We start from the raw sequence: 26,853 nt of genomic DNA, 5'->3' as shown, positions 1-26,853 counted from the left end.
GCCCTGCGACTGACTGGCGACCAGTTCAGGGTGTAGTCCGTCTTTCGCCCGGAGTCGGCTGGGATAGGCTCCAGCGCCCCGCAACCTTGAACAGGATCAGAGGTGTTGACAATGGATGGATGGATAGTCATCAAAATATCCCGAGTTGTTTTAACTTGCTATAATGTTATGGTGTTCTTTAAAAAGAAAAAAAGAACTACAAAAATGGGAGAACTACAGTAACCATCAGGCTTAGCAGTGTGAGGGATGTCTTCCTGTTGCCTGGCTACAGACGCAACGAAACTGGACAAAAGGTTGGCAATGCGCGAAAATTGCAACGATCAAGTAAAAAACGTAAGCGCAATCTACATTTTGCCTTCACTAAATTAGTTTTCACATTTGTGCTTTTCACTCATTTTTGTTGTTGTTTGTTCCGAGACCACTCGAATTCATGATGCCAGTGAAACGGGTGACAGCACACACATTATACAGAAAAACACAATACACTTCACATTTATGGAAACTGGAACAATAGAATAGAAAGCCATACATACCAGAATAATTCAAATACTTGTTCAAAATAATTTTATAATAATAAATTAAGTATTATTATCGTAAATATTAATAACATATAATAAAACCCAAAACAAAGTGAATTGCTGTAACAAATAAGTGGCCCAAACAATTGTTGCATGTTTTTTTTCCTTTAATTTCCTGTATCCACTATTGCTGCTGAAACAATGCAAATTTCCCAATTGTGGGAATAAATATCTTAAAACCATGAGACCAACATCTACACTTACAATGGGTACGGAAAGTATTCAGACCCCCTTAAATTTGTCACTTTTTTTATATTGCAGCCATTTGCTAAAATCATTTAAGTTAATTTTTTTCCTCATTAATGTACACACAGCACCCCATATTTACAGGGGGGGGGGGGGAAATTAATTGTTGACACTTTTGCAGATTTATTAAAAAAGAAAAACTGAAATGTCGCACAGCCATAGGTATTCAGACCCTTTGCTCAGTATTTAGTAGAAGCACGCTTTTGAGCTAATACCGCCATGAGTCTTTTTGGGAATGATGCAACAAGTTTTTCACACCTGGATTTGGGGATCCTCTGCCATTCCTCCTTGCAGATCCTCTCCAGTTCTGTCAGGTTAGATGGTGAACGGTGGGCAGCCATTTTCAGACCTTTCCAGAGATGCTGAATTGGGTTTAAGTCAGTGCTCTGGCTGGGCCATTCAAAAACAGTCACGGAGTTGTTCTGAAGCCACTCCTTCGGTATTTTAGCTGTGTGTTTAGGGTCATTGTCTTATTTGAAGGCGAACCCTCGACCCAGTCTGAGGTTCTGAGCACTCTGGAGAAGGTTTTGCAGCTGAAAAAGACACCCACACCATGATGCTGCCACCACCATGCTTCACTGTTGGGACTGTACAGGACAGGTGATGAGCAGTGCCTGGTTTTCTCCACACATGCCACTTAGAATTAAGGTCAACAATTTCTATCTTGGTCTCATCAGACCAGAGAATCTTATTTATCACCATCTTGGAGTCCTTCAGGTGTTTTTTTTTTAGCAAACTCCATGCCGGCTGCGTCTTGCACTGAGGAGAGGCTTCCGTCGGGCCACTCTGCCATAAAGCCCCGACTGGTGGAGGGCTGCAGTGATGGTTGACTTTCTAGAACTTTCTCCCATCTCCCGACTGCATCTCTGGAGCTCAGCTACAGTGATCTTTGGGTTCTTCTTTACCTCTCTCACCAAGGCTCTTCTCCCCCAATTGCTCAGTTTGGCCGGACGGCCAGCTCTAGGAAGGGTTCTGATTGTCCCAAACGTCTTCCATTTCAGGATTATGGAGGCCACTGTGCTCTTAGGAACCTTAAGTTCGTTTTGTAACCTTGGCCAGATCTGTGCCTTGCCACAATTCTGTCTCTGAGCTCTTCAGGCAGTTCCTTTGACCTCATGATTGTCATTTGCTCTGACATGCAGTGTGAGCTGTAAGGTCTTACATAGACAGGTGTGTGGCTTTCCAAATCAAGTCCAATCAGTATAATTAAATACAGCTGGACTCCAATGAAGGTGTAGAACCATTTTAAGGATGATCAGAAGAAATGGACACCACCCGAGTTAAATATAAGAGTGTCACAGCAAAAGGTCTGAATACTTATGGCTGTGTGATATTTCAGTTTTTCTTTTTTAATAAATCAGCAAAAATTCTCACTATGTGGTGCTGTGTGTACATTAATGAGGAAAAAATGAACTTAAATGATTTTAACAAATGCTGCAGTATAGTGAAAATTTAAGGGGGTCTGAAAACTTTCCGTACTGTATACTAGGATTATTTGTCAAGAACAGACAATTGTTATGTTGTGATGGTGATTATGTTTGCCTTCTGTAAAATTATACATATTTGATGAGTGACTGTAACTGTTATGTAATGTTTTTATTGTCACAGAAGGCGATTGTGATCACGTCTGCTTGAGGAAAAACCTCTCTCTACAGACATGTACTACAAATATGAGCAGCTTTTTTCTAGACCGTTCATCACCCCCGGCTCTGACATCCCAGAGAACCTCCTGAATCTCTCGTATCCTACTACCCCACACCTCTCCCATCGAGGTTATGATTGTACCTTTGTTTGCCCACCTGCCTATAAGCAAGAAAGCTAATCCCAGTTATGGACTCTTTCTTTCTTTTTGCAGGGAAACTGAGCGAATTGCTGAGTTTTAAGAACTAAGTTACTGAGAAACAAGAACTGAGTTTTTCAACTAACGTCACAAAAACATTTGTTAATTGAGATTTTGACGCACTTGCACAATAAATGGAACTATAGTAAGAGTAACAGAAAATAAGACTAGACTCTCTAGACACTCTGATTCTTATATTTCTCACATAAAACCACAAACTAAAGATAAACACACGTTGAGATTAGTCCAGGTCTTGTTCTCCCAATATCCTTACCTAAGGTTGTAGCAGCTGCAATGTACATTGACAATGTAGCTGTTACTATAAAAAGCAGCATTAATTTAATGTTAGGAGTCCATAAAGTAAATGATTTAGATGAGTCTGATCATGATCCTTGATTCCTTCTTCTTGAAGTCACTCTTTTGGCTACGACTGTAGACGCAGAGCAAACTTGCAGCTGCTGGGAGACAGAACTCTGCTCTTTATAGCTGGTCAGATGGTCATCCTGCTTGATGTTCCCACCAAGCAGCAGAGATACATCCGCTCCTGCAGTGGCAGTGGAATTGGCTCAATTGGGGTAAGAATGAGGGAAATGTACAAAGTAATACAATGTATATTATAAGGGAACAAGGAGAAACACCTGAGTGTTGCGACATGAGTCTCAGAGATAGGAGAGTGCAGACTCTGGTTCCTCTTTGGAACACATGGAATTGAGGTCCTTGAAGTAATTTTCTTCACCGATCCACAATATACCAAGTCAAGGTTAGCAGTGACCCGTAACTAACATACACAGTGATGAGGGTGCGTCACTCCCCATCCTGAGCTTCCAGTTAGTAAAACAGAATCTCATCAAAGCCGGCTGGATGATGAGTTTTTTGCTTCGCAACCGCCGAAGCTGCAATCCGCAATTTGCTCAGCCTTACTGGTACCCACAGATCAAACAGGCCAAAAGAACTTCCTCTTCCTCTTGACAACCAGTTTGGGGAATACCATCGCAACAGGGACCCACCACTTTATGGCCACAGCTCCAGTCGGCCCCAATTGGTCCACTTGGATTAAATATCTCCCACCTCCTCCAGGACCATTGGTGAAGTTTTGCCAGAGGTAGGACTCTGACAAGGGATTCTGGCAGAGGTTCCCAGCAAACCTCCCAGTTTCTGCTAGGCCTGGCAAGCGTCATCCCCTACCATTGGAGCCAAAACACCTCTAGGTGGTAACCAACTGATCTACAAGTAGTTCCTAGTCTGTTTCTGCAGCCAGGGAATATACTGTACGTTCTCATAACAGTCATGTAATTGGCAGGTTGTTTGCCCAAATTCCGGTGAAAATGGTACCAGCCCTTGCACTAGCCCTGGAGTGTATAAGCAATATAGAAAAAGGATGGATGGGCATGTTCCTGTCAAGGTGCTAGTTTAAATCTGGAGCGCTGCCAGCACGCTCTGAAAACTAGAAAATCCTTGGGACATTAATGTGTGTGCAGACCCCTCAATCCTTGGAATATATGTGTCCCTTAGTCCAACCAGTATGTGTTCGCGTAATTAATATTTGGTTTGTGTATGTGTAGGTACACCCAAGTCAAGAATACTTTATCGTTGCTGAGAAGGGAAAAAAGCCCATTCTGCTAGTATATGAATATCCTTCATTACAAGCATACCGTATTCTCAGAGGTAAACAGAAACCAATATTCATCACTGTTGTATTATTTCTCTTACATGCTCGTGTGTTCATGTATGTGTGTGTGTAGATGGTACAGAGCTTGCGTTCAGCTCTGTGAACTTTAACACTGATGGGAGTCTTCTGGCCAGCCTGGGCAGTGCACCAGACTACATGCTGACAGTGTGGAACTGGAGGCAGGAGGAGGTGTTGCTCAGGTGCAAAGCCATTTCTCAGGAGGTTTACAAAGTGAGCTTCTCCCCATACAACCCTGAACTACTGACATCATCAGGATCCGGACACATCAAGTAAGTGACACAATGTTTTCTACTCCTAAAATACACTTGTTTTGTTGTAGGAGTCATCATGGAAATCTTTCAAGTCATGTAAAAAGCCAGATTTCCATCTAGTGGTTCAGATGTCCACTTTCATGGTTTCATGCAGTAAACCCTGATCTGGCTTGCACGTCCATCACGACATCCCGGCAGGGTGGCAATTGTTGTGTTAGCCATTGTATATTATCATACTGAACCCGCCAATGAATTTAACAAGAAAATAATGTGTCAGTTTGTTCCCATTACATTTAGGATTCAAATATTGTCCCTCCCCAGGTTCTGGAAAATGGCCAGCACATTTACAGGTCTCAAACTGGAAGGACTTATTGGCCATTTTGGAAAAACCGCAGCTACAGATATTGAAGGCTACATAGAACTTCCCGATGGAAAGGTTTGTGCCCTGCTGATCTGATAGGTTGGGTTTAAACTGTATAAATCCCAACCTATGTGGCTCAAAAACACTGGGCCTTTGACCAGTGTTTGTCCTCCCAGGTGGTGTCTGGCTCAAACTGGGGCAACCTGCTTCTGTGGAATGGAAATTCCATTAAAGTGGAGCTCTGCAGCAAGGGAGGACAGTGTTGTCATGCAGGGGTTGTCCAGCCTTTTGCCTTGGAGGATGGACAACTGATGACCATTGGCTCTGATGGAGTGATTCGGGTAAAGCTGAACTAACCGGCATAGTTGAAAGGCTGCAATTATCCTGTTGGTTCTGTTTGATGTTGTAACCTTCCTGTGTGCATGCAGGGCTGGGACTTAGAGACAATCGACAATGCAGACAGTAGCAGTGAAAGCAGCAAGTTCGAGATGGAGCCAATGAATGAGATGGTGGTTGGGCACCACGTATGCCTCTCCTCAATTGTGAAAAGCTCCCAGCCTGACTCAACTGTTTGGTTTGCTCAGGTCACCAGTCATCTCTCACGAAAAGGTCTTTCCTCTGTGAGAAATTCAAACCCGATCTCTCTTTTGTAGGATTCCAGTGGAGCTATTTGGAAACTGGATCTTTCATTCACATACACTGTGAGACTCGTCTACACAATTAAGCAAAGCAATGTTTACCTTGACGTCTGAATCAAACTGAAATGATCAAGGATCATTTAGGGTGAACAATACAATACCTTATTTTGAAACAGCACAAGTCCACGGAAGGTAATCCTTAAGCCAGTATCAGGAACAAATATAATGGCAATAATCAGGGACAGACTGAGAAAACTTGCCATACCTGTAGGCTCACAGGACACATTTCCAAATGAGCTTTGATAATAAAAATGAAGGAACGGAATGGAAGAAACCTGATGCAAAAACATGGCTAGGTTGGAGTAGGTTCTTGCAGAACATGATACAACTTATATAAAGGAACCAGTGAAGGGGAAAAAGCCAGGCTTCAGGAAGATTTCAAACAATTTTTCGGCCCACAGAGTCAAACTATTCCAACACACATGAAGTAGTCCGTGATTATTTACACCGCCAATTCCCACCATGTATTCTCAGCTGCTGTGGTGGGCCCCTATATGGACAGGTTGTGCAAACCTTACGTACTGTAGCTGCCCAAGCGGCAAGACACCAAGTGACAGGATTTCTTCTCTGGGTGGAAATACTGTCACGTGACAGCGGGGAAGCCTTTGACCACCCCATATTCATGCTCGTGTTCTAACATGTAGATTCTGTGTAAATCTTTTGTATGAGCATTCCATTTTTCTGTGACTTTTTAAAACTACTGGAAAACTATCAACATAATCAGCGACGAGTAAACCTTGACTCGACGTTCATCACATTAGTGTCGACTTGAAAGAAAATGAAGCTGTGCAACCCCTAGTTGATATTCCTTTTCAATAGCTCACGGATGTTGGGAACAGTCCTTATGTAATGGTCGACCCAGAAAAGTTAATACCAGGCTTGTTTCTAGGTATATTTTGGGTAACCCTCTAAGGCTAGGCAGTGACAGTAAACCAGATATTTATCCTTGAAGGAAATTTGCAAGGGTCATGGGATTTTGCCCATCCAGTTGATGTGTGTTTTGTGGATTTGAAAGAGGCATATACCAGCATCCACTGGGATGCCCTATGGGGCGTTCTAGGGCTCTATCTTTCCATCAAACATGTGGATAAAGGGCTTAGCTTATAGGCTGTGTTTGATAAAGATCAGAATAATAATGTTTGTGGCACAGTTTAAGGTCGGAAAGTGTTTTGAAGGTCATATTACATACAGTATTTGTTTTTTGCAGATCGTGTGCTTTTGGTTGTTTTGTTTTGTGCCTTGCCAGACTATGACCCACCAATTCCTGCGGGGGTTAGCCATTCACCATGACATGTTTGTGAGAACTGTCAAGTCATAAGCCTTACTGTTGGATATCATTGGATAGCTCCATATGACTTGGAAATTACTTCCTGTATCCTAACTCAATAACTGAGTCCTGAATACTTCAAAGGAGTCCTGAACACTTCAAAAGATTCAAGCGACGTCAATACGTACAACTAAAAGAAGGTTTGCCATAACCAGTCCTTAAACGAAGCACCTTGAGCATCAACCACACACTGAAATGACTATAAAACACCTTTGAGAAAATACAAGTTCAGAATCGTCTGCTCTGCTGTAGTGACTACTGTACTGCAACTTGAACACACTTTAGTGACTTTATTTAACCAAAATCTTTGTGAGCAGACTCCTGATCCAGAGTGTCTGTTATCCTTCCACGCCGGACCAATAATGGGTCTTGATGTGTCAAAGAAAGGTCATCTCATGGCCACTACTGCGCTGGACCGTGAGTCACTATATGTACAGAACCTACACAAATAGACAAAATTATGGATATCCTTGTGTTAAAGAAAGAAAAATTCACAATGGTCGCTGACAAAAGTAATAATTAAGTGTATTGCTCTTTTTTTTTTTTTTTTTTTAAAGTAATGGAACATGCCTGGTGAATTGCAATGGTATCTCAAATTTTATATTTTTTTGCACAATATTTTGAAGCAAGTGTTTCAATCTTAAGAATGAGAATGAACTGTGTACAACTGTCTCATATTTGAAGGGTGGCTTATCCAGACTGCATGTTTCAGCACTGTCCACGGTTGTTCAATAGGGATTTTGGATTCGGACTCTCGAAGCAGTCCAATGTTTTCATCTCAGCCATTTCCTGGCTCTTTTTAGCTTTTTGATTTTGGGTCAATATCCTTTTGGGAGGGTCTATGACCTGGGGCTGAGGCCAAGCTTTCTGATACTGGGCAGCACATTCCTCTCCAGAACGTTTTGAACTGCTTGAGATTTCATTGTACCCTGCACAGATACAAGATGTTGCACCGCATCGATAGAACTCACTTTATGTACAGTGTTCTGTTGATGAAGTGCCTAATTTTCATCAATGGAAGTTTTCAGTACAGTTTATGTTACAGTATTACTTTTGTCAGTTTAAAATGATTTCAATCACCACTGTGGATTTTTATTTTCCTTAATCAAAAAGGTACCAACAATTTTGTCACAACACACCTGCTACGTTTCTGAATAACTCCTTTTCCAGGTTCAGTCCGAGTCTTTGACTTTCTGGCAAAAACAGAACTCATCAGAAGCCGATTCAGTCAGGGTGGAACTGCTGTGCACTGGGCCCCAACTTCAGTAAGTATGGACATGCATTAATGCCATTTCATTTCCATAAAACTTGATTAATGGAATAAACAACCTCAGATGTTTCTTTGCAGGTGAACCATAGTGGAGGTTTATTGGTGACAGGCTTTGAAGATGGGGTGGTCCGCTTACTGGAGCTTTTTGACCCCATAGGGCTGCACAACAACAAAGGAGGTGCCCACATTCGACTCAAACAAGCCTTCAAACCTCATAATTCCCCTGTAACCTCTGTGGCATTTGAGGGCAATGGGAAAATATTAGCCACAGGGGTAAGCGCCTTTGACAATCCACTTAGAATACTGTACATTATTTGCTTTCAGTACAGTTCATTAGGACGCTGTTTCATTTTCTCTGGAGGACGTTCTGTAAAAATCAAGTGGAAACCAAAACCCATGAAGTCACTAAGCTTTTTTTCAATTTTTTTTTCATATTAGTGCTCTGTCATGAGTCTTTTCTTACTCCTCCTTACAGCTAACCTTTACATTTATCCTCAGAGCTCAGATTGCACTGTGTTCTTCTTTACTGTCGGAGAAAAATATGAGCCAATCGGTTTTCTCCATGTTCCCGGACCAGTACAGATGCTGGAGTGGTCACCGCATTCTCATGTAGGTTTCTGTTTAAAGGGCAGTCTATTTTGAATGTGCAAAATATATTAATATGCCAATCCTCACTCTTACACAGAATGAAAACAGGTTGTTAATCCTGTGTCAGAGTGGTCATATTGTGGAAGTACCTTGTCCTGAACACAATATCCTGAAGCCAAGAAAATCCTACCAGCTGCTGGAACTGCCCAGAAGATCCTTCTGCTTCAAGAGCATCAAATCTCGAATCAAGGTTTCCCTTCATGTGTTTGTTGGGATTTTAATACACATTGACTACACTGTTTTACATCAATGGTTCTTTAATTTACAAGCTGAAAAAATCTCATTTGTGCTACCAATTCTTCTGTATACTTAAATAATCAACAAAACTCGCATGCCATATATTTCCATCGGTTGTAGAGAGAAGAGGAAATAGCAAGACAACAAGCTTTCAAGGTGAAACAGCAGAAAGAGCAAGAGGAGCATCAAGTCATAGAAGAGGAGAAGCTGGAAGAGGATTTACCCCCCATCTTCATCCCTAACCCTCGTAGTCCTCTTCACTGTGGTTTCTACTCACAGCCTGGCCAATTTTGGCTCTCTATGGTGTGCATACAGTACATAAAGACCAATTATGATCAATTTGTTGATCAGCTGATATGGTCAAAAACTATCAAGAGACGCATCCACGTTTGTAGACATTAACTACAACAACAGGATACACCATTTTTTAGTTGTTTTGTATATCTGCCTAATTTACTTTAACTCTTTCGTCTTCAGGGAGGGTTTGACTCAGGTTTCTTGTACCATTGCAAGTTTTCTGATAGTCGAGATGAGGAGTACGACCAACGTCAAGATGAGCCATTTGACTTCCTGACTGTCGTGAATGCTGATGATGACCCCATTTGTTCAGTCACCTTCAAGTATGACAATTGAAGAAACTAAAAAGTGAAAATACAGGTTTTACGCCATAGTAGGGCTGCAGCTATTGAATATTTTAGTATTCGACTATCCTCCCAAAATGTTTATCGACTAATCTGGTATTCGGATAAATTATATTTTTGCTAAGGTAAAGAGCAATTATGAATACACAAGAAAAAAATGAGCCATTTCACTTAAAAGGATGACCGTTTTTCAGATAATCACCTGTTTTATTTCTTAAATTCACATCGAGCAGTAAACTTTCTTCTTGTCTTGAAATATTTTCAGTGAGGCAATTTAAAATACCAATAAAAATAAATAAAACATATTTCAGTTGAAATGTAACATCTTTTCTTCTTAGCATTTCTTGTAAGTATAAAAAACAAGTCATTTGTTAAAAAAAGGCATGAGGAGGATTAGCGCAACTCCACTTGAGCAGCTAGCATTTTAGGATATGACAGCATAATACAGTAGGTTCTTGGCTGTGCATTTAAGAGCTTAGACCACATTAACTAAACTAAAATAAAAATGAAGACACTTTGATAAGAAACACAAATATTATTTTTATAAATGTTTTGACAAACCTTTCCACTCACAATATTATTTTTGTTTTTTTACCGACAGTACTTGACTCACAATGTATCCATGTTGCTTGTACACTCGCAATGTGTGTCACACACGTACTTAAATCACTGAGCAAAACTGTCTCAGGCAGTTACTGTATATACCAATCGTATCAAACTGGGAGGGCTGACAGTGACTGAGTAAAATAAACGGCTCCCCGATGCAGAAAACAAATCCTCAAGCATTTTTTCTACTCGAAATACTCGAAACATTCCAGTTCTCATTGCAGCCCTGCTCCATCGTAACCGGGTGAGGCTTATGTTTGGTTGTTTTTGTCACAGCTCCAACAGGCAGCTGATGCTATGTGGCATGCACTCGGGCTCCATCAGAGTTTACCCTCTTGATCCAGGCACCCATACCCTAACCTCCATGCGGGCATACTGGGAATTGAGCATCCATGACAGCAATTATGGACACCTGCGGCACATCTGCTGCAGCTATGATGACCAGTTTGTGTTGACAGCAGGAGATGACGGGAACATCTTCTCCTTCAACCTGCTTCCTCATGAGGAGCTGCAGAAAGGCCCGGAGAAAAAAAGGGCCATGGTTCCTTCTCCAAGGGTTAGTCAACTTTTTCTAGGAAGACTTTAATTATAGGCAGCACGGTGGACGACTGATTAGAGCGTCTGCCTCACAGTTCTGAGGACCGGGGTTCAATCCCCGGCCCCACCTGTGTGGAGTTTGCGTGTTCTCCCCGTGCCTGCGTGGGTTTTCTCCTGGCACTCCGGTTTCCTCCCACATCCCAAAAACATACATGGTAGGTTAATTGACAACTCTACATTGCCCGTAGGTGTGAATGTGAGTGCGAATGGTTGTTTGTTTATATGTGCCCTGCGATTGGCTGGGATAGCTGGGATAGGCACCAGCAGCCCGCGACCCTAGTGAGGAGAAGCGGCTCAGAAAATGGATGGATGGATGGATGGACTTTAATTATACAGATATATCTATCAATTTATGTTGATAAACAGATAAGCAACTGTAGCATATAAAATGAAAGTAATATATTGTGATCCTTCAACTAGGTCAGTCTTGAGTATGAGGATTTGGCTCAGGACATTGATGACCCGGCAGCCGACAGGTTGAGTATGAATCAATTGTTATTGAATATCGCCCTCTCTGGGCATTGGGTAGCAATGTGGTATACGCTGGTGTCTTTCATGCACTTAGCCCTGGTTCAGTTACAATTCCCCGTTACTGTAGCTCAATTTGAAAGGGTTGTGTCGTAACAAGGGGGAAACAGCCAGAAAACTAAACAAATAAAAATCTTCTTCTACTCCGTCCTCCCAGCATAGAGATGGTCAAACAGAAGTTGGAGAAAGACCATCAGTCTCGGGAAGCTGAAAAGAAGAAATCTGACAAGCGGAGAAGGCTAGCTGAGATTCAGAATACGTTCAAGAAACTGCTCAAGGACAACCTTGACCTACCAGAACATTCCCGGCTGACACTTGCGGTACCACACAGTAAAACTTTGACAAGGAGGATGACAAATCCGAAATCAAGTCGAGCGCAGCTAAAATTGGTTCTTACCTCTTTGTAATTTATTTTTAAGCAGGAGTTGCAGCTCGATGAGTGTTTTCAAGAGCAGGCTGAGAGGGAGAAGATGCGAAAATTAAAAAAGATCCAAGAACAGATGAGCTGGGAAGAGCAACACTCCCATATAGCACTAAAAATAATACAGGACAGGTACTAATGTCTAACATGGCTTTTTTCACATTGTGACCTACCACCTCAAATGCTTTCCATGTACAAGTTATTTCTCTATTTAAACTGTAATATTTATTTTGGGATTTAGATGGATTCCGCCCAGACGTCGAATCATTTCCCCTGTGCACTTGTTGCTCCTGGAATTTACTCATGCATGTTCTAAAACACATTTAATATTTTTTTTTTTTATCCAAGCGATAAGATTGTAATACCTTTTGAGCTGAAGCATCTCGTAAAGGCTGTAAATGTCAAAACACAAATACTGTACAAGCCTAAAACCACATTGAAAAGCCCTGTTGGTGTTTTACTTTCAGGTTCAAAGGCTATTTGGAGACTAACATAGTCACTGTGTTTGCCATTGGCACAGACCACAGAGTCTCCACCTACCATATTCCAGCACTTCCTTCAGCGCAGGTCCAACAGCAGAGCAGTTATAGCAAGTCCAGCAGCAATGAAACTGCTCAAGTTGAACGCAGAAGATCCAGAGATCAAACTGTAAAAGACAGTAGTGAAACAGATGGTGAGACCAGTATTTCTTTTACCTGTGTCAAATACTGTAAATTAATGAATTATTGGTCGTGTGTGCTCGCCAGAGGAATATGTGCCACACTCTCTGGTGACTCGATCGTCTGGGATAAAGCTGGCAGATCGGCAGGTCGAGAGGCTCAGAAAGGCCGCAGAAAAAGCTGAACAGGCACGAGCCAAGATTGATAAGAGGAAGCAAGAATGGGACAAATTGTGAGTGTGGCACCGCTGCAGACCTTTTTGCTAGAAGTTCCACACTAAAAGCTGCATCCTATTGCTGTTCAAACTAATGCAGCGTTAACCACTTTATTGGCATCTCAGTTACACAGAGAAACCCAAGAAGAACTGTGAAGATCCACGAGACGTACAAGCCATCTGTGAAGCCAAGGAAAACATTGGAGACTTGAAACTTAAAACAGACAAAAACCTCACTGTACCAAAACACTTACGAATGAATGCAGACAGAAAGAAAGCAGAGATCACCGACCTGGAGAGCAATGTAAGCACACACACCATATTATTGTACACATTTACTGTAATTCCCAGCATTAGGTTCCTCCATGTTCTTTTCTAACTCCAAATGCAACTTACTGTATAATGATCCGGATGACAACGTATCAGCTAAATACACACATGATTTTTAGAAATCATTGCATCCATCCCGCCAGATACGTCAGAAACAGACTGAGATGAACAGAGAGATTGTGGCCTTGCGTGACTCCAAACGTCTCCTTTTATCAAAACTGCGGGCTGAGGCTAAGCAGTTCCAGAGGGTCCAGAGTCTTCTGCCATCCCATCTCCTACGCCGTCCACCGCACCTACCCACTATACATCCAGAAGAAATCCCAGACAAAAGGCTGCAATGCACCCCCACCATCCTCGAGAGGTACAGGGTGCTGAGGGACCAAAAGTAGGCATCAGATTTTATATTTGTTATAAGTCACAATATCTACGGTTTTAAATACACTGTTCAGAGATTACTTCATGGGAAAGACATGAAGGAAGGATCAAACTGCATTTTCTGCACTGTTCTGAAAATGGTTTGCTTTATTATTCATGATTTGTTTTTTAAAATAAAAAACGTACCTGCTACAGGTTGCACTGCACAGAGATGGAGGATCAGGAGGGAGGCATAAGTTTGCTAAACCAACTGGAAAATGAGATGGAAGAAATGGAGGAAGGTGGAGATATGTCAGTTTTATCTGCTGCCACTGAAGGGGAAGAAGAGGACACCCAAGGGGCATGGCTGAGCAAGGAAGAGGAGAGCAAATTGCTGCACATGCAGGACTCTCTCCTGGAAATGGTTTGTTGTATATAGTTATAAAATGGAAAAGGCAAATTGCTAATACTTGATTTTTGTTTTCCAATCACTAGATGGAGAGCATTGTGCATCAGTTTGATAAGAAGCACCTGCTGTGCCTTCAGAAGGTACAGATGTTGGACTGCAAGCTAAAGCTTGGCAACCTCCGTCAGCTGACACTCTATCAGGAACTGCTTCTCCTCAAAGAGGTCGACAAGAGTGAGACGAGTCTGCAAGAGAAGCTTGACACACGTGTGAAGGAGGAGAACAACTTGATGGTGAGAAAATTGTCACCTGCAGTGTGTCACTATGACAACATGGACCATTTCTGTGGTACATTTTCTTGATTTTGTATACAAAGCCGGCTTTAGTTATCACACATGATTTCCAAATACACTTCAGAAAAAGTATAGCTGTTGCTTCATGCTGATTTTGTATTTGTTTCATACTTCTGTAAAAGTGTAAGTTGGAGGAATGTAAGAAAGAGCTGGAACTGAAGTATAAAGACATAACCAAGGTCCAGGAGAAGGAGAAGGCTATAACAAAAGCTTTTCAGGCCTCGCTGGGTGACGACAACAAATTTGAAGAGTATCTGACAAAAGTTTTTAAAAGGAAAATAAAACGTGGCAAGAAGAAGGAGCAGGCAGGTGAAGGTGAGAGGAAGATTCAGATTGTTAGTGGGAGTTTTGGTTTTGTTTTCATGTTCTGAATATATTTTGCAGAAGAAGAGGACGAGGACGACTTTGACGATTATGAAAACTGGGATGAGGATGATGATTGGGATGCAGTGGAGGGAGAAGCTGCTGGAGAGGAATGCCCTCCTGGTCAGTAGTTTACTTTTCCTTCTCAGTGGATAGTGTCGTTGAACCTACTGTACATGCCAGCAACAGCTGTTTGTGTTTAACATTGGTTCAAAAGAGAACTTGCAGACACAAGTTTGAGGACCAGATGAAACACCGGAAGAATCTTCAACGATAGAGCTAACTTAAACTTAGTACAAGATAAATGGAGTGGTGCAGTGAGGAGCTAGCAAGGGAACTTAAGAGTTCTCAGTTCTCAATGGGCTACTTTACAGAATATGCGTTTGGGATGGAGTTTACAATTGTAAATATGTGTGTAGGTGTCGAGGAGCACCTTATAGGGAGAAACGTGATGACAGCTCAATGGCACATGACTGACTGGGGCCCTAAGAAATGAGTATTTTTGATTGGCAGCATTGACATGAAATACTTTCGCGGTGCCCCAAAATCCCTGGCAGCAACCCTGCATGCAAGACGGGTCAGAGAGGACAACTGGAAAAAGGGGAGGATGTGAGGGGAGCTTGGGAAGAGCAAATGGCTGGTGCCGAAACAATTGCAATGTAGGATGGTCACAACCCTAGATGATCAGCCGCATGAAGAGCACAGACCATGCCAGCAAACGGTTGATAAGAAACCTTACCGAGCACAGATGCAGCAATGAACTGCAGCAACTGGCGGTGGACCTTCAGTGTCTCACAAGCGACAGCACAGGAATTCCTTGGATAACGGGAGCTGCATACATTGAGAGCTGGTTTTAAAACCAGAGAGCAGTCAATCACCAGTCAATCTTGAGTCTTTTGGGACCCCCAGGTATCACCAAAATGAAGATGATGATGGTAAGTGAGATATCAGGCAGGACGATTTCTCGCACCATACCAAGACCTCACTTAGACAAAGACTCTAGCATTTACACAGTAACTTTGCAGACATTCTTGGCAAGATCCTTTGAATGTCATATTAGGTCAACTGATGACGTTTAGTAATTCCACACTGAGGACACTGCAGGGAAATGATCTATTGGCAAGTTCTGATGATATTAGAATCGCTCAATTAGTATTAAGAAGCGTTGTAAGTACTCATAGTGTTTGCGTGAGCCATATTGTGAGGGTATTTTGCATATGCTCAGTCATAAATATATATTTATTATTAAGATTTTTGAAATTCCTGATTGTATCACACAGCCCTTGGTAATGCATCATGAATCACCCAAAATATATCCTCTGCCTGTGCTTTTGGTCACAGGCTGTGAGCCAAAGCTGTTTGACCACATACTGCAGCTCCGTGAACGTCGACTGGACCTGGAAGAACTGCTGATAGAGGAGAAGAAGAGTGCTGATGTTCTTGAGAAGGAAAGCGACTCCCTTGTTAAGAAGGTCAGGGGCTCATTAATGTGACAGAATGTGATTTAATGCCTTGCATAGGGATTGTCAGTGTTGGGAAAGTTCATTTTCGACACAAACTAGTTCAAAGTTCAGTTCACCGTTCCAAAAATTAACTACCGGCTAGTTCAGTTCATAGTTCATAATTCAAAATTTGGAACTCATTTCACCATTCAAATAATGAGCTAGTTCTTTGTTCTTTTTTTCTAATATGTTGCTGACAGCCAATTAAAATAAAATACTAGCATTGCATTTCCCCATTGTTGTCACCCATTCAGTCCACACTTGTAGTCAGCTGCAGTTTTCACCCTGCAGTCTCAAACACATGAGGAAATACTTGTTTATTGAATGGTCTTTTTTTAAATAAGGCATTAAAACAAAAAAACTGACTTTTGTCCTTAATGTGCAAACAAAAACATGCAGTACAGTATGACAGGAACGATGGTGAAAGGACAATGATAACTTTGCATTCCTAGCTGCTCTGGCTGACTATAATAACATATTTTATTGACTCTTATATTACTAAACAGGGCGGCACGGTGGCGTACTGGTGAGCACATCTGCCTCAGTTCTGACAACCCGGGTTCAAATCTGGCCTCCCCTGTGTGGAGTTTGCATGGGTTTTTTTTCAGATACTCCACATTCCAAAAAAACAAGCATTGTAGGTTAACTGAAGACTCTAAAATTTCCTTAGGAGTATATATGAGTGTGAATTTTTTGTGTTTGTTTATATGTGCCCTGCGTTGGCTGGCAACCAGTTCAGGGTGTACATCGTCTCTAGCCTAGAGTCAGCAGTGTGCCACCACACAAAACAATTATTGAAAACATTCATTCATTTTCCATACCGCCCATGAGGGGTCATGGGCGTGCTGGAGCCTAAGTGTCAACGTTTTTAATTACAGGTTAAAAGGTCTTCTTTTTTCTCATGCTTTTTAGAGCATTTCCACTTTTAAATTATATTTCTTGCACTGTACGCTGTTTTAATTTTTTCTCTTTGTTTTAAATTTTTATGAGCGGTTTGTTGTTTTTAAATGCTTTTAATCATGTAAAGCACATTGAGTTACCTTGTGTACGCAATGCGCTATACAAAGAAATTTGCTTTGCTTCGCTTTTTCCCAGCTGACTCAGGGTGAGAGGCGGGGTACACCCTGAACTGGTCGCCAGCCAATCACAGGGCACATATAAACAAACAACCATTCGCACTCACATTCACACCTACGGACAACTGAGAGTCTTCAATTAAATTACCATGCATGTTTTTGGGACGTGGGAGAAAACCCACGCAGGCATGGAGAGAACATGTAAACTCTCCATAGGCGAGGCCAGATTGGAACCCAGGTCCTCAGAACTGTGAGGCAGAAATATTTAAAACAAATAAAACAAATATAACTAAACAAAATAAATCCCATATTATGACAGTGTGATCGTAGTGCTTTAACTAAAGCGTTCTGATACAAATAATAATTTTCTTAGTGATCCATTTATACAATTATGTACTGTATTACAAAATAACCAAAGAACACATTCCCTCCCTTTTCCGCAGTGTCCCTGAATGCACCTCGGGCAATCAAACAGCTGCGTCGTGCCCGCCAAATGAATGGCGGCCGCACTGAATCAGTTGACAAATACTGTGTTTATCCCCCCGATATACGGAGGCTTGTATATAGTGAGTTCAGGAGGGTTTTGGCCCGGAAGTCCCTAAGAAAACCTGGCACTCTTGAATGAAAATGAACTTTTGTTCGAAAACCATTCACAGATGCTAGATAGAGCTCATCTCAATAACATTCATCAGGCAGAAATGAACGACGCTTAATTCACGCTCGCCCAAAATATCAACTAGTTGATGAACTTTTGTTTATTGACCTCATTCAGGTCCAACACTGGGCACCGTTTAAAGAGACCAGTGGCTCTCAACTGTTGTCACCCTGGGATGTATAAAATGTAAAAAAAAAAAAAATTAATAACGAAATAAAATGTTATATATACACACACACACACACATATATATGAGTGGCGGCACGGTGGCCTCAAACCTGGGTTCAAATCTGGCGCCGCCTGTGTGGAGTTTGCATGTTCTCCCCGTGCCTGCATGGGTTTTCTCCGGTTTCCTCCCACATCCAAAAACATGCATGCTAGGTTAGTCGAGGACTCTAAATTGTCTGTAGGTGTGAATGTTGAGTGTGAATGGTTGTTTGTTTATATGTGCCCTGGGATTGGCTGGCGACCAGTTGTGGGTGTACCCCGCCTCTCGCCCAAAGATAGCTGGGATAGGCTCCAGCACGCCCGCGACTAGAGTGAGAAGTGGTACGGAAAATGAATGAATGAATGAATATATATATACAGTGGCTACGGAAAGTTTTCAGACCCCCTTACATTTTTCACTCTTTGTTATATTGCAGCCATTTGTTAAAATCATTTAAGTTCATGTTTTTCCTCATTAATGTACACACAGCACCCCATGTTGACAGGGGGAAAACAATTTTTTTTGCTGGTTGATTAAAAAAGAAAAACTTAAATATCACACAGCCATAAGTATTCAGACCCTTTGCTGTGACACTCTTATATTTAACTCGGGTGCTGTCCATTTCTTCTGCTCATCATTGGAGTCCAGCTGTGTTTGATTATACTGATTGGACTTGATTAGGAAAGCCACACACCTGTCTATGCATGTCAGAGCAAATGAGAATCATGAGGTCAAAGGAACTGCCCGAAGAGCTGAGAGACAGAATTGTGGCAATGCACAGATCTGGCCAAGGCCACAAAAAGAAATTCTGCTGCTGACATGCTGCAGCTGCACTTAAGGTTCCTAAGAGCACAGTGGCCTCCATAATCCTGAAATGGAAGACGTTTGGGACGATCAGAATCCTTCCTAGAGCTGGCCGTCCGTGTGTGCGAATGGTTGTTTGTTTCTATATGCCCTGTGATTGGATGGCGACCGGTTCAGGGTGTACCCCGCCTTCCACCCGAAGATAGCTGGCATAGGCTCCAGCAGCCCGCGACCCTAGTGAGGATAAGCGGTAAAGAAAATGGATGGATGGATGGAATATGGGGTTCTGTGTGTATATTAATGGGGGAAAAACAACTTAAATGATTTTAGCAAATTGCTGCAATATAAAAAGACAGTGAAAAATGTAAGGGGGTCTGAATACTTTCCGTACCCACTGTGTGTATATAAATATATACACGCACACACACACACACACACAGAACTCTATGCTTATTTGCTTGAACTTGCAGCTCAAACCAGTGAAAATTGGTCGCAAGGCAGCAGAGGATGACTTGGAGCGAGTCACCAGGGAGAAACAGCAGAAGATGAACCAACTAGATGTTGTGGTTCCTCTCAGAGCACACCAGGTAAAGAGTGCTGGGAGGTTTATTCAATAATTCAAGAAAAGTGATAACATACTGTTTTCACGAGTGTCTTCTTTCAATTGATTTTCTGTAACCAACTTCTTTACTTTCCCTTTTCTTCAAGATTGAGTTCGATATTGCAGTCCAAATGCCTGCCGACCTCAGCTCGGCATTGTTACTCAACAGGACAGAGCTTGAACGTCTGCAGGAGCGAGTGAAGCAGTTGGAGGTTGAAAAGAACCAGCAGAGAGAAGTCTACAATCAAGCCCGGCAGCAGCATATCAGGCTCATTCAAGAACGCAAGGACATGAACACTGAGATCCAGTGTAAGACTCAAGTCGGCAAATATCCAGAGGGCCTCGAACCCCCAAATAGCAGACCCAAGACACACTAATAGAATTCATTGATGTCTTGTGTAGTGCTGCAGAAACGTTGCAACCAGCTAATGATGAGAAGGTTTGGGAGAGAGGTGGATCTGGAAGTTCTGCAGACGCTGTCCGGTAACAGGACAGTTGAGGAGTTGAAGCAGGAAAAAATTGTTCAAGAAGCTGCATACGCCAAAGAAATCAAACAATGGGATGTACGCAGACTTCTTGTGTATTACTTTGGGCATACGTGTATTTATGTGCTTTACAAGGTTAAACATTCACCTAAGGTCTTCACTTTATTTTGTTTATATTTTGTTTTTGTGTGTACTATCCATAGGTAAAAGTAGAAAAAGCTCGTGAGACTCTGATGGAGATGACAAGGAGCAACACAGAGCGACTCCTCTGCTTGAACAGTCTCTTTGAGCAGAAGAAGGAGCTGGCGCACAAACTCGATGCAAGACAGAAGAAAATTGTAATTTCTTTTAGAAATCACCACATTGCATGCTACATTCGTCTGAAATTAGTCTTGACCCGTGTTCAAATCCGGCCTCACCTGTGTGGAGTTTGCATGTTCTCCCCGTGCCTGCGTACGTTTTCTCCGGGTACTCAGGTTTCCTCCCACGTTCCAAAAACATGCATGGTAGGTTAATTGAAGAGTCTAAATTGTCCGTAGGTGTGAATGTCAGTGTGAATGGTTGTTTGTTTATATGTGCCCTGCGATTGGCTGACAACCAATTCAGGGTGTACCACACCTCTCGCCCAAAGATAGCTGGGATAGCCTCCAGCACGCCCGCAACTCTAGTGAGGAGAAGCGGTAAGGAAAATGAATGTTTTTGTTGACCTCTGAGTACATTTTCCAGCTATCATTATCTTCTTCATCAATGAAGACCAATGCTCATATCCCAGAATATTCCTATTCAAGACCAAGCCCCTGACATTACCTCCACTGAGTCTCAAAGATGAGCTTCTATAGTTGGAATTATGAGCATACCCTTTTTTTTTATTGAAGCTTTAGCCTTCCCTTCACTTTTGGTAAATGTTCATCTTTGTCTCATCAGTCCATAAAACCTTGCCCCAGAATTTTTGAGACTTGTCTCTGCACTTTTTGGCAAATTCTAGCGTGACCATTCTATTCCTTTGGCTAACGAGTGTTTTTTAAAAAATCCAAACTTGAATTAACCACCTGCAACAAACCGAAAATGCTTTTTGTTCCAGGATGCGTCATCATTTTATCACTTGTACTGGAGCATGAACCTCAGCACACAGCGTCTGAACTTAGCTGTAAAACACATAGCAATGTATAGAGACACCGCCTTGAGGGGGGTGTCCTTTTTCCGTGCGATACGGCAGTACATCTGGATGTGGCCATCGTATTAGCCACAAAATGGTGGTAGAATGGCCAAATATATTCAAAATGAATGGTTGAGTCTTAAACCCAAAAATTCTGACTTGGAGTGTAAAACGCTTGATACATCTTCGAGCAGCAAATGAACAAAGCATCTTGTCAGATCGCTTCACTTTGCCACATCTCATATGGCTACGGCGTCAATGTACATTTCAGTACTTTAAAGAGCCACATGTGGCTATGGAGCCGCGGGTCGGTGACCCCTGATCTGGACATTCCAAAATAGCCATCTGTAAATAAAACTGAAAATTAGTTCGGCACGCTGGCCAACGAGTTAGCACATCTGCCTCACAGTTCTGAGAACTGGGGTTCAAATCCCGGCCCCGCCTGTGCGGAGTTTGCATGATCTCCACGTGCCTGTGTGGGTTTTCTCCAGGTAAAAACATGTGTGGTAGGTTGATTAAAGACTCTAAATTGCCCGTAGGCGTGAATGTGAGTGTGAATGGTTGTTTGTTTAAATGTGCCCTGCGTTTGGCTGGCGACCGGTTCAGGGTGTAACCCGCCTCCCGCCCGAAGATAGCTGGAATAGGCTCCAGCACGTCAGAGACCCCAGTGAGGATAAGCGGTACAGAAAATGGATAGATGAAAATTTGTTTTCCTGAATTTCTGAGCCCACTGCAAACATTTACCATTGTGAGCATTTCTTGAAGGTTCCTATATTTCTACTCTTCTCCAGACTCCTTTGAGCTAGAGACAGTTATTGCTTGTCAAGCCAGCGATATGGATAGTTCATACTTCATAGTACATCTACTATTTGATACAAATGGTACGTAATGCCCGTGACCTACAGTCAGTCAAAGCCCTGTAAGGTACCGGCCCTTTTGCAAACAGTATCTATCAGCTAATTACTAAATGTAATTTTAAGCAAACTATTATCTGTTTAGGTCAACCCCTTATTCCCTTCCGATACAGTGCATGTCTGTTCTCAGGGAAAGCAGCTTCAAGACTGCAGCAGGCGAACTGACAGGAAGGCAATTTTGAGTCTTCAAGAGCTGGTGAGAAAGCAGGCCCAGCAGGTGGAGAATCTCAGTAGAGAGATCAGCCTTCTGTCCCATAAAGGAGCGTACACCCTGCCAACCAGTCAGGCCAAGCTGCCTCCACTTGCTCCTTTGACCAACCCAACAGTTCAGAAACACATAAGGAAAACAGGTACACCAAATTTCAACAGCAGAGAAAGGAAGGCATACAACTGAATTAACAAAAGACTTAAGTCATGAAAAGAGAAGATTCCTCAGAAGGCCATCAAGTGCCTACCCATATGTTGTCCGACTTATATTATTTGCCACATTATTAAGATTAATAATAATAATAGGTCGAATCACCAAGTGATCACAATTTGTTTTCTCATGTCAGATCCTTTTCTGAATTCAGATTTCTGTAGTTGTTCTGATTTGCAATGTACACAGTGTGTCGGGAATGTTAGAAATTGGATAGATACTGTCAAAAGAAATATGTCCACATATTTAAGCACAATAACTAGGTACTGTACTGTAGATTTTTGAGAATCTGTTAAGATGTGGTCTTTGGCCTTTGAAAACGATTTTTTGTTGTTGTTGCTGCTATAGTACTGAATTCAATTTTGGGTTCAAACAATAAAATATGACTTCATTTTAAAGTGTTCTAAAGAAAATTCTTTTCCGGGAGAACCTTAACACTTATGATGACTAATGTTGGCCAGGTGGCCGCATATCTTGCCATGTAAGGTCAAAAAATCAATCACACAATAGATGAGACTGTTCAATGATACTGTACTTAACTTTGACAATGCCACAGGCAAACTGGGATTTAACCTGAAACTTTCACATCAAAATATGATCTATGTAACTTATCTACTGATATCAAACTGTTTCCACTCAAAGCAGTTGTTTTGCACTTACTAGTTACAACATTAGCCACATACACAATCTAATCAGAGACTGTACATCTCAAGTATTAGTGTATGATATAAAAAATATTCTGGCTTTATATTCATATAATGCTGAGTTCTGACTGATATGATCATTCATTCAATACTATAATTGTACTGTATATACTTATAATAATACAGTGAAATAGTGGTGGGGACGTCCGCTTCACAGTTCTGAGGTTCTGTTTTCGGGTTTCGGTATTCCTGTGTGGAATTTGCATGTTCTCCACATGCGTGCATGGGTTTTCTTCTTCCTTCCGCATTCCAAAAACTTGCATGTTAGGTTAATTGAAGACTCTAAATTGTCCATACTGTGAATGTGTGAATTGTTGTACTGTATGTCTATATGTGCCCTGCAATTGACTGCTGACCAGTCCATTGTGTACCACACCTCAGCGACATCCTAATGAGTTTCGTGTGAAGTAAAGCTTGACATCTGTGGTCATGAAGTCCTTCGAACGTCTCGTGCTGGACCACCTCAAGAGCGTCACAGGCCCCCTGCTGGACCCCCCGCAGTTTGCCTACCAAGCGAACAGGTCCGCGGATGATGCCGTCAACATGAGACTCCACTTCATCCTAGAACACCTTGACAGTGCAGGGACCTACGCGAGGATCCTGTTCGTGGACTTCAGCTCAGCGTTCAACACTATCATCCCTGAACTCCTTTCCTCCAAGCTTCTCCAACTCAGCGTCTCGCCTGCCATCTGCCAGTGGATTTATAGCTTTTTGATGGGCAGGACACACCAGGTGAGGCTGGGGCAGGCCACCTCATCCACACGCAACATCAGCACTGGGGCTTCTGAGGAAGCACGGCCTGCCACAGGAGCTGCTGAGGCAGTTCTACACAGTGGTCATCGAATCAGTCCTGTGTTCTTCCATCAGTCTGGTTTGGTGCTGCTACAAAAAAGGACAAAGGCCGACTGCAACGGACAATCCAAACTGCTGAAAAGATTGTCAGTACCCTCCTACCAACCCTTGAGGACTTGCACGCTGCCAGAACTAAGACGAGAGCGTGCAAAATCCTCTCGGACCCTCCACATCCCGGTCACCAGCTCTTACAGCTCCTTCCCTCGGGTAGGCGCTTCTGATCAATGCAAACTGGAACTAGCAGACATTCCAACAGCTTCTTCCCTCTTGCAATCAACTTCTTAAACAGCTAACCTACAATTCCATTGCAACATGCTGGCAATTTTGTTCTCTTGAGTTTGTTGTCACATTTCTGTCGGGCCAATTATACATTACTCGTGCACTCACTTTAGTGGTGTGGCCACGCTGCACTATTTGCATATCTGTTGTTGACCAATACTGGCCACTCATGCCAGAGTAGCATCTGCTCCATTTTCACACTGATTGAGGAGTATCTGCAACATTTGCACAATCAACATTGTCCCAGATTATCGCACTACTCGTCACTTTAAACTGCATACACTCCTTGAAGTCTCGGCGCCCTTTGCACAATGGTCATTACACCGGACTATTGCTATATTAGTCATTCAAACTGCTCTAAGTGCTAAAGGACTCTGCATCTTTTTGCACAATTCTCAAAAAAAAAAAAAATAAATAAAAAATTGTACCGGCATTACCAGATAACACGCAACCTTTTATTGCTCAGTGACTGTTTTTCTCAATGTCTTTATGTCTCAGAAGTGTTCTCTGTCAATTGACTGACTGTTGTCGTACTAGAGCGGCTCCAACTACCGGAGACAAATTCCTTGTGTGTTTTTTGGACATACTTGGCAAATAAAGAGGATTCTGATATGTCTATGCTATAAACGGGGTTTAGACAGACAGACAGACAGACAGACAGACAGACAGACAGACAGATAGATAGATAGATAGATAGATAGATAGATAGATAGATAGATAGATAGATAGATAGATAGATAGATAGATAGATAGATAGATAGATAGATAGATAGATAGATAGATAGATAGATAGATAGGGCTTACAAACTAGGGCTTATTTTATTTATGTAACACTCTATCCAATTATATATATTATTCATGTCTTTTTTGACATAAAGGTATTTTGAAAATTTTAGTAACATACTTAGATGATGCACAGCCATTAACCTCCACAGCTCCATCCATCTATCCATCCATCCATCTTCTACCGCTTATCCGTCCGTCCTCCACAGCTCATATATCTATTATTGCAATAGGGTTACCTTATGTTGTTGTTTTTAATCATTTGTGTAATGCAAGATTTGTTTGATAATTATGCTTACTTCATTCTAAATAGGGGAGGGGGGGGGGAGGGGTGATGGTGGAATGGGTGGTGTCAAAGAGGGGTCTCGCACAGGGCCCCATTTAAGCTAGGACCGCCACTGGTTCTGCTGAGCCGTGTGTCCTGCAATGTGGAAGTGTACCGCGGTCACCGCCTTTTGTTTTCATTCGCCCCATCCGCTTGACGTGCCCTGCTCAGCTAAATTGTACTGAAATGATCTTTACAGTCATTATTCCCGATGATATTGCAAACAAAGGGGCGCGAGCGAGTTTACAGGCAACAGCAGCAAACGACATTTCATCCACTGCGCTTTTTTTGACTAAGTGAATCAGTAAAAAAACGTACAGAAACCGCGACTCACCCTTTTGTTGTGGCTTAAAATGTGTTTTGTTGTCTTGACTTAATTTGGCTGTTTATCAGTCCAACTTCATAGTGTTCATCTCAGGTTTGATTATGACGTTAACTGTGACGTCACAGACGTAAGCACTTGTACCGCGTCAAGACTTTTATGCTCAATCGTCATATTTTTCTCTCACGGGAAGAAACGTTTGACTTGATCCCGAACGATCAATTATAGCCGGATTAAAAAAATAATGTTTTGAAGTATGTAATAAATTGGCAAGCGACATTTTGGGTTCAGAAATTGTTTCTTTGAAATTCCCTTCATCTAATTCAGAAATAAATTTACGTCAGCTATGGATGAGGATGCCTCACATCAGGTTAGTTTTTTTTTTCTATCACTTTTCAGTCAGTGGCAACAAAACGTTGAAAAACAAAAGAAAACATTTGTTAAATTGTTTATTTCAAATTACCTGATTACACTGACTGATTTGAATTTCCTGTTAATGTATGCGGCATGTATTATCATTAACTTGACAATAGGTTTAATTGTTCAGTTAACTTTTATCACAGATCGTGTATTCATTTTTCACTTTCGTGGTTTATTGGAGGCTATTAAGATATTTTGTAGCCGGCTAAAAAAAAATTACCCAATCCTGGACGGAAATGGGATATATACATTCATTTTTGGGTTTTTAGTTTTTAAGAGGTTAGGACATAATGAGGGTCCAGGTTGAATGTATGACGCATTAGGCATAACACTGACTATACCTGTCTATAAGTGTAAATATATGTCTCTCAAATAGGCACACTCAGATAGCACCATACTTATTATTTTTAGTTTGATTATTTTATATTTATGGCCTATAGAAGTTTTTACATAGAAATACTGTAATGATGACATTTTGAGTTTACGAACAGAGTGCAATTAACTAGTTTGTTCAACAACGTAAAAAAATGCAGCCCAATGGGGGGCGCAAGCCAGTGCAAACTGTAGGCCGGTCCCAAGCCTGGATAAATGCACAGGGTTGCGTCACGAAGAGCATCTGGCTTAAAACTTTGCCAAACAAATATGAGCGTTCATCTAAAGAATTCCATACCGGATTGGTCGTGGCCCGGGTTAACAACGTCCGCCCCCGGCACCGTTAGCCTGCAGGGCAC

General features: G+C 42.0%; 2 protein-coding genes across 2 annotated transcripts in view; both read left to right on the top strand.

The window, feature by feature from the left end:
- The first annotated feature begins 250 nt into the window (after positions 1-250).
- On the top strand, positions 251-22,818 carry LOC133465157 (cilia- and flagella-associated protein 44-like). The gene is made up of 34 exons (XM_061747646.1): positions 251-333; positions 2,433-2,564; positions 3,077-3,239; positions 4,227-4,329; positions 4,407-4,623; positions 4,927-5,041; positions 5,143-5,307; positions 5,395-5,550; positions 5,620-5,667; positions 7,309-7,408; positions 8,162-8,256; positions 8,340-8,534; positions 8,760-8,870; positions 8,947-9,099; positions 9,267-9,449; positions 9,624-9,766; positions 10,670-10,949; positions 11,411-11,466; positions 11,676-11,838; positions 11,941-12,071; positions 12,407-12,612; positions 12,686-12,830; positions 12,939-13,116; positions 13,286-13,527; positions 13,713-13,920; positions 13,992-14,195; positions 14,378-14,570; positions 14,640-14,741; positions 15,960-16,090; positions 19,334-19,450; positions 19,572-19,773; positions 19,867-20,027; positions 20,153-20,287; positions 22,150-22,818. The coding sequence occupies exons 2-34, from the start codon at positions 2,482-2,484 to the stop codon at positions 22,411-22,413; spliced, it is 5,148 nt and encodes a 1,715-aa protein (XP_061603630.1). The 5' UTR covers positions 251-333; positions 2,433-2,481; the 3' UTR covers positions 22,414-22,818.
- Positions 22,819-26,048: 3,230 nt separating this feature from the next.
- LOC133465131 (cilia- and flagella-associated protein 44-like) overlaps positions 26,049-26,853 on the top strand; it is a 33,280-nt gene continuing 32,475 nt past the window's right edge. Inside the window, 1 exon segment of the mRNA XM_061747587.1 lies at positions 26,049-26,072. Coding sequence (XP_061603571.1) covers positions 26,049-26,072 — 24 coding nt within the window.

Source organism: Phyllopteryx taeniolatus, chromosome 15, assembly GCF_024500385.1.
Source record: "Phyllopteryx taeniolatus isolate TA_2022b chromosome 15, UOR_Ptae_1.2, whole genome shotgun sequence".
Classification (NCBI taxonomy): domain Eukaryota; kingdom Metazoa; phylum Chordata; class Actinopteri; order Syngnathiformes; family Syngnathidae; genus Phyllopteryx; species Phyllopteryx taeniolatus.
Note: the sequence above shows the minus strand (reverse complement) of the source record. Positions and strands in the feature narration are given on the sequence as shown.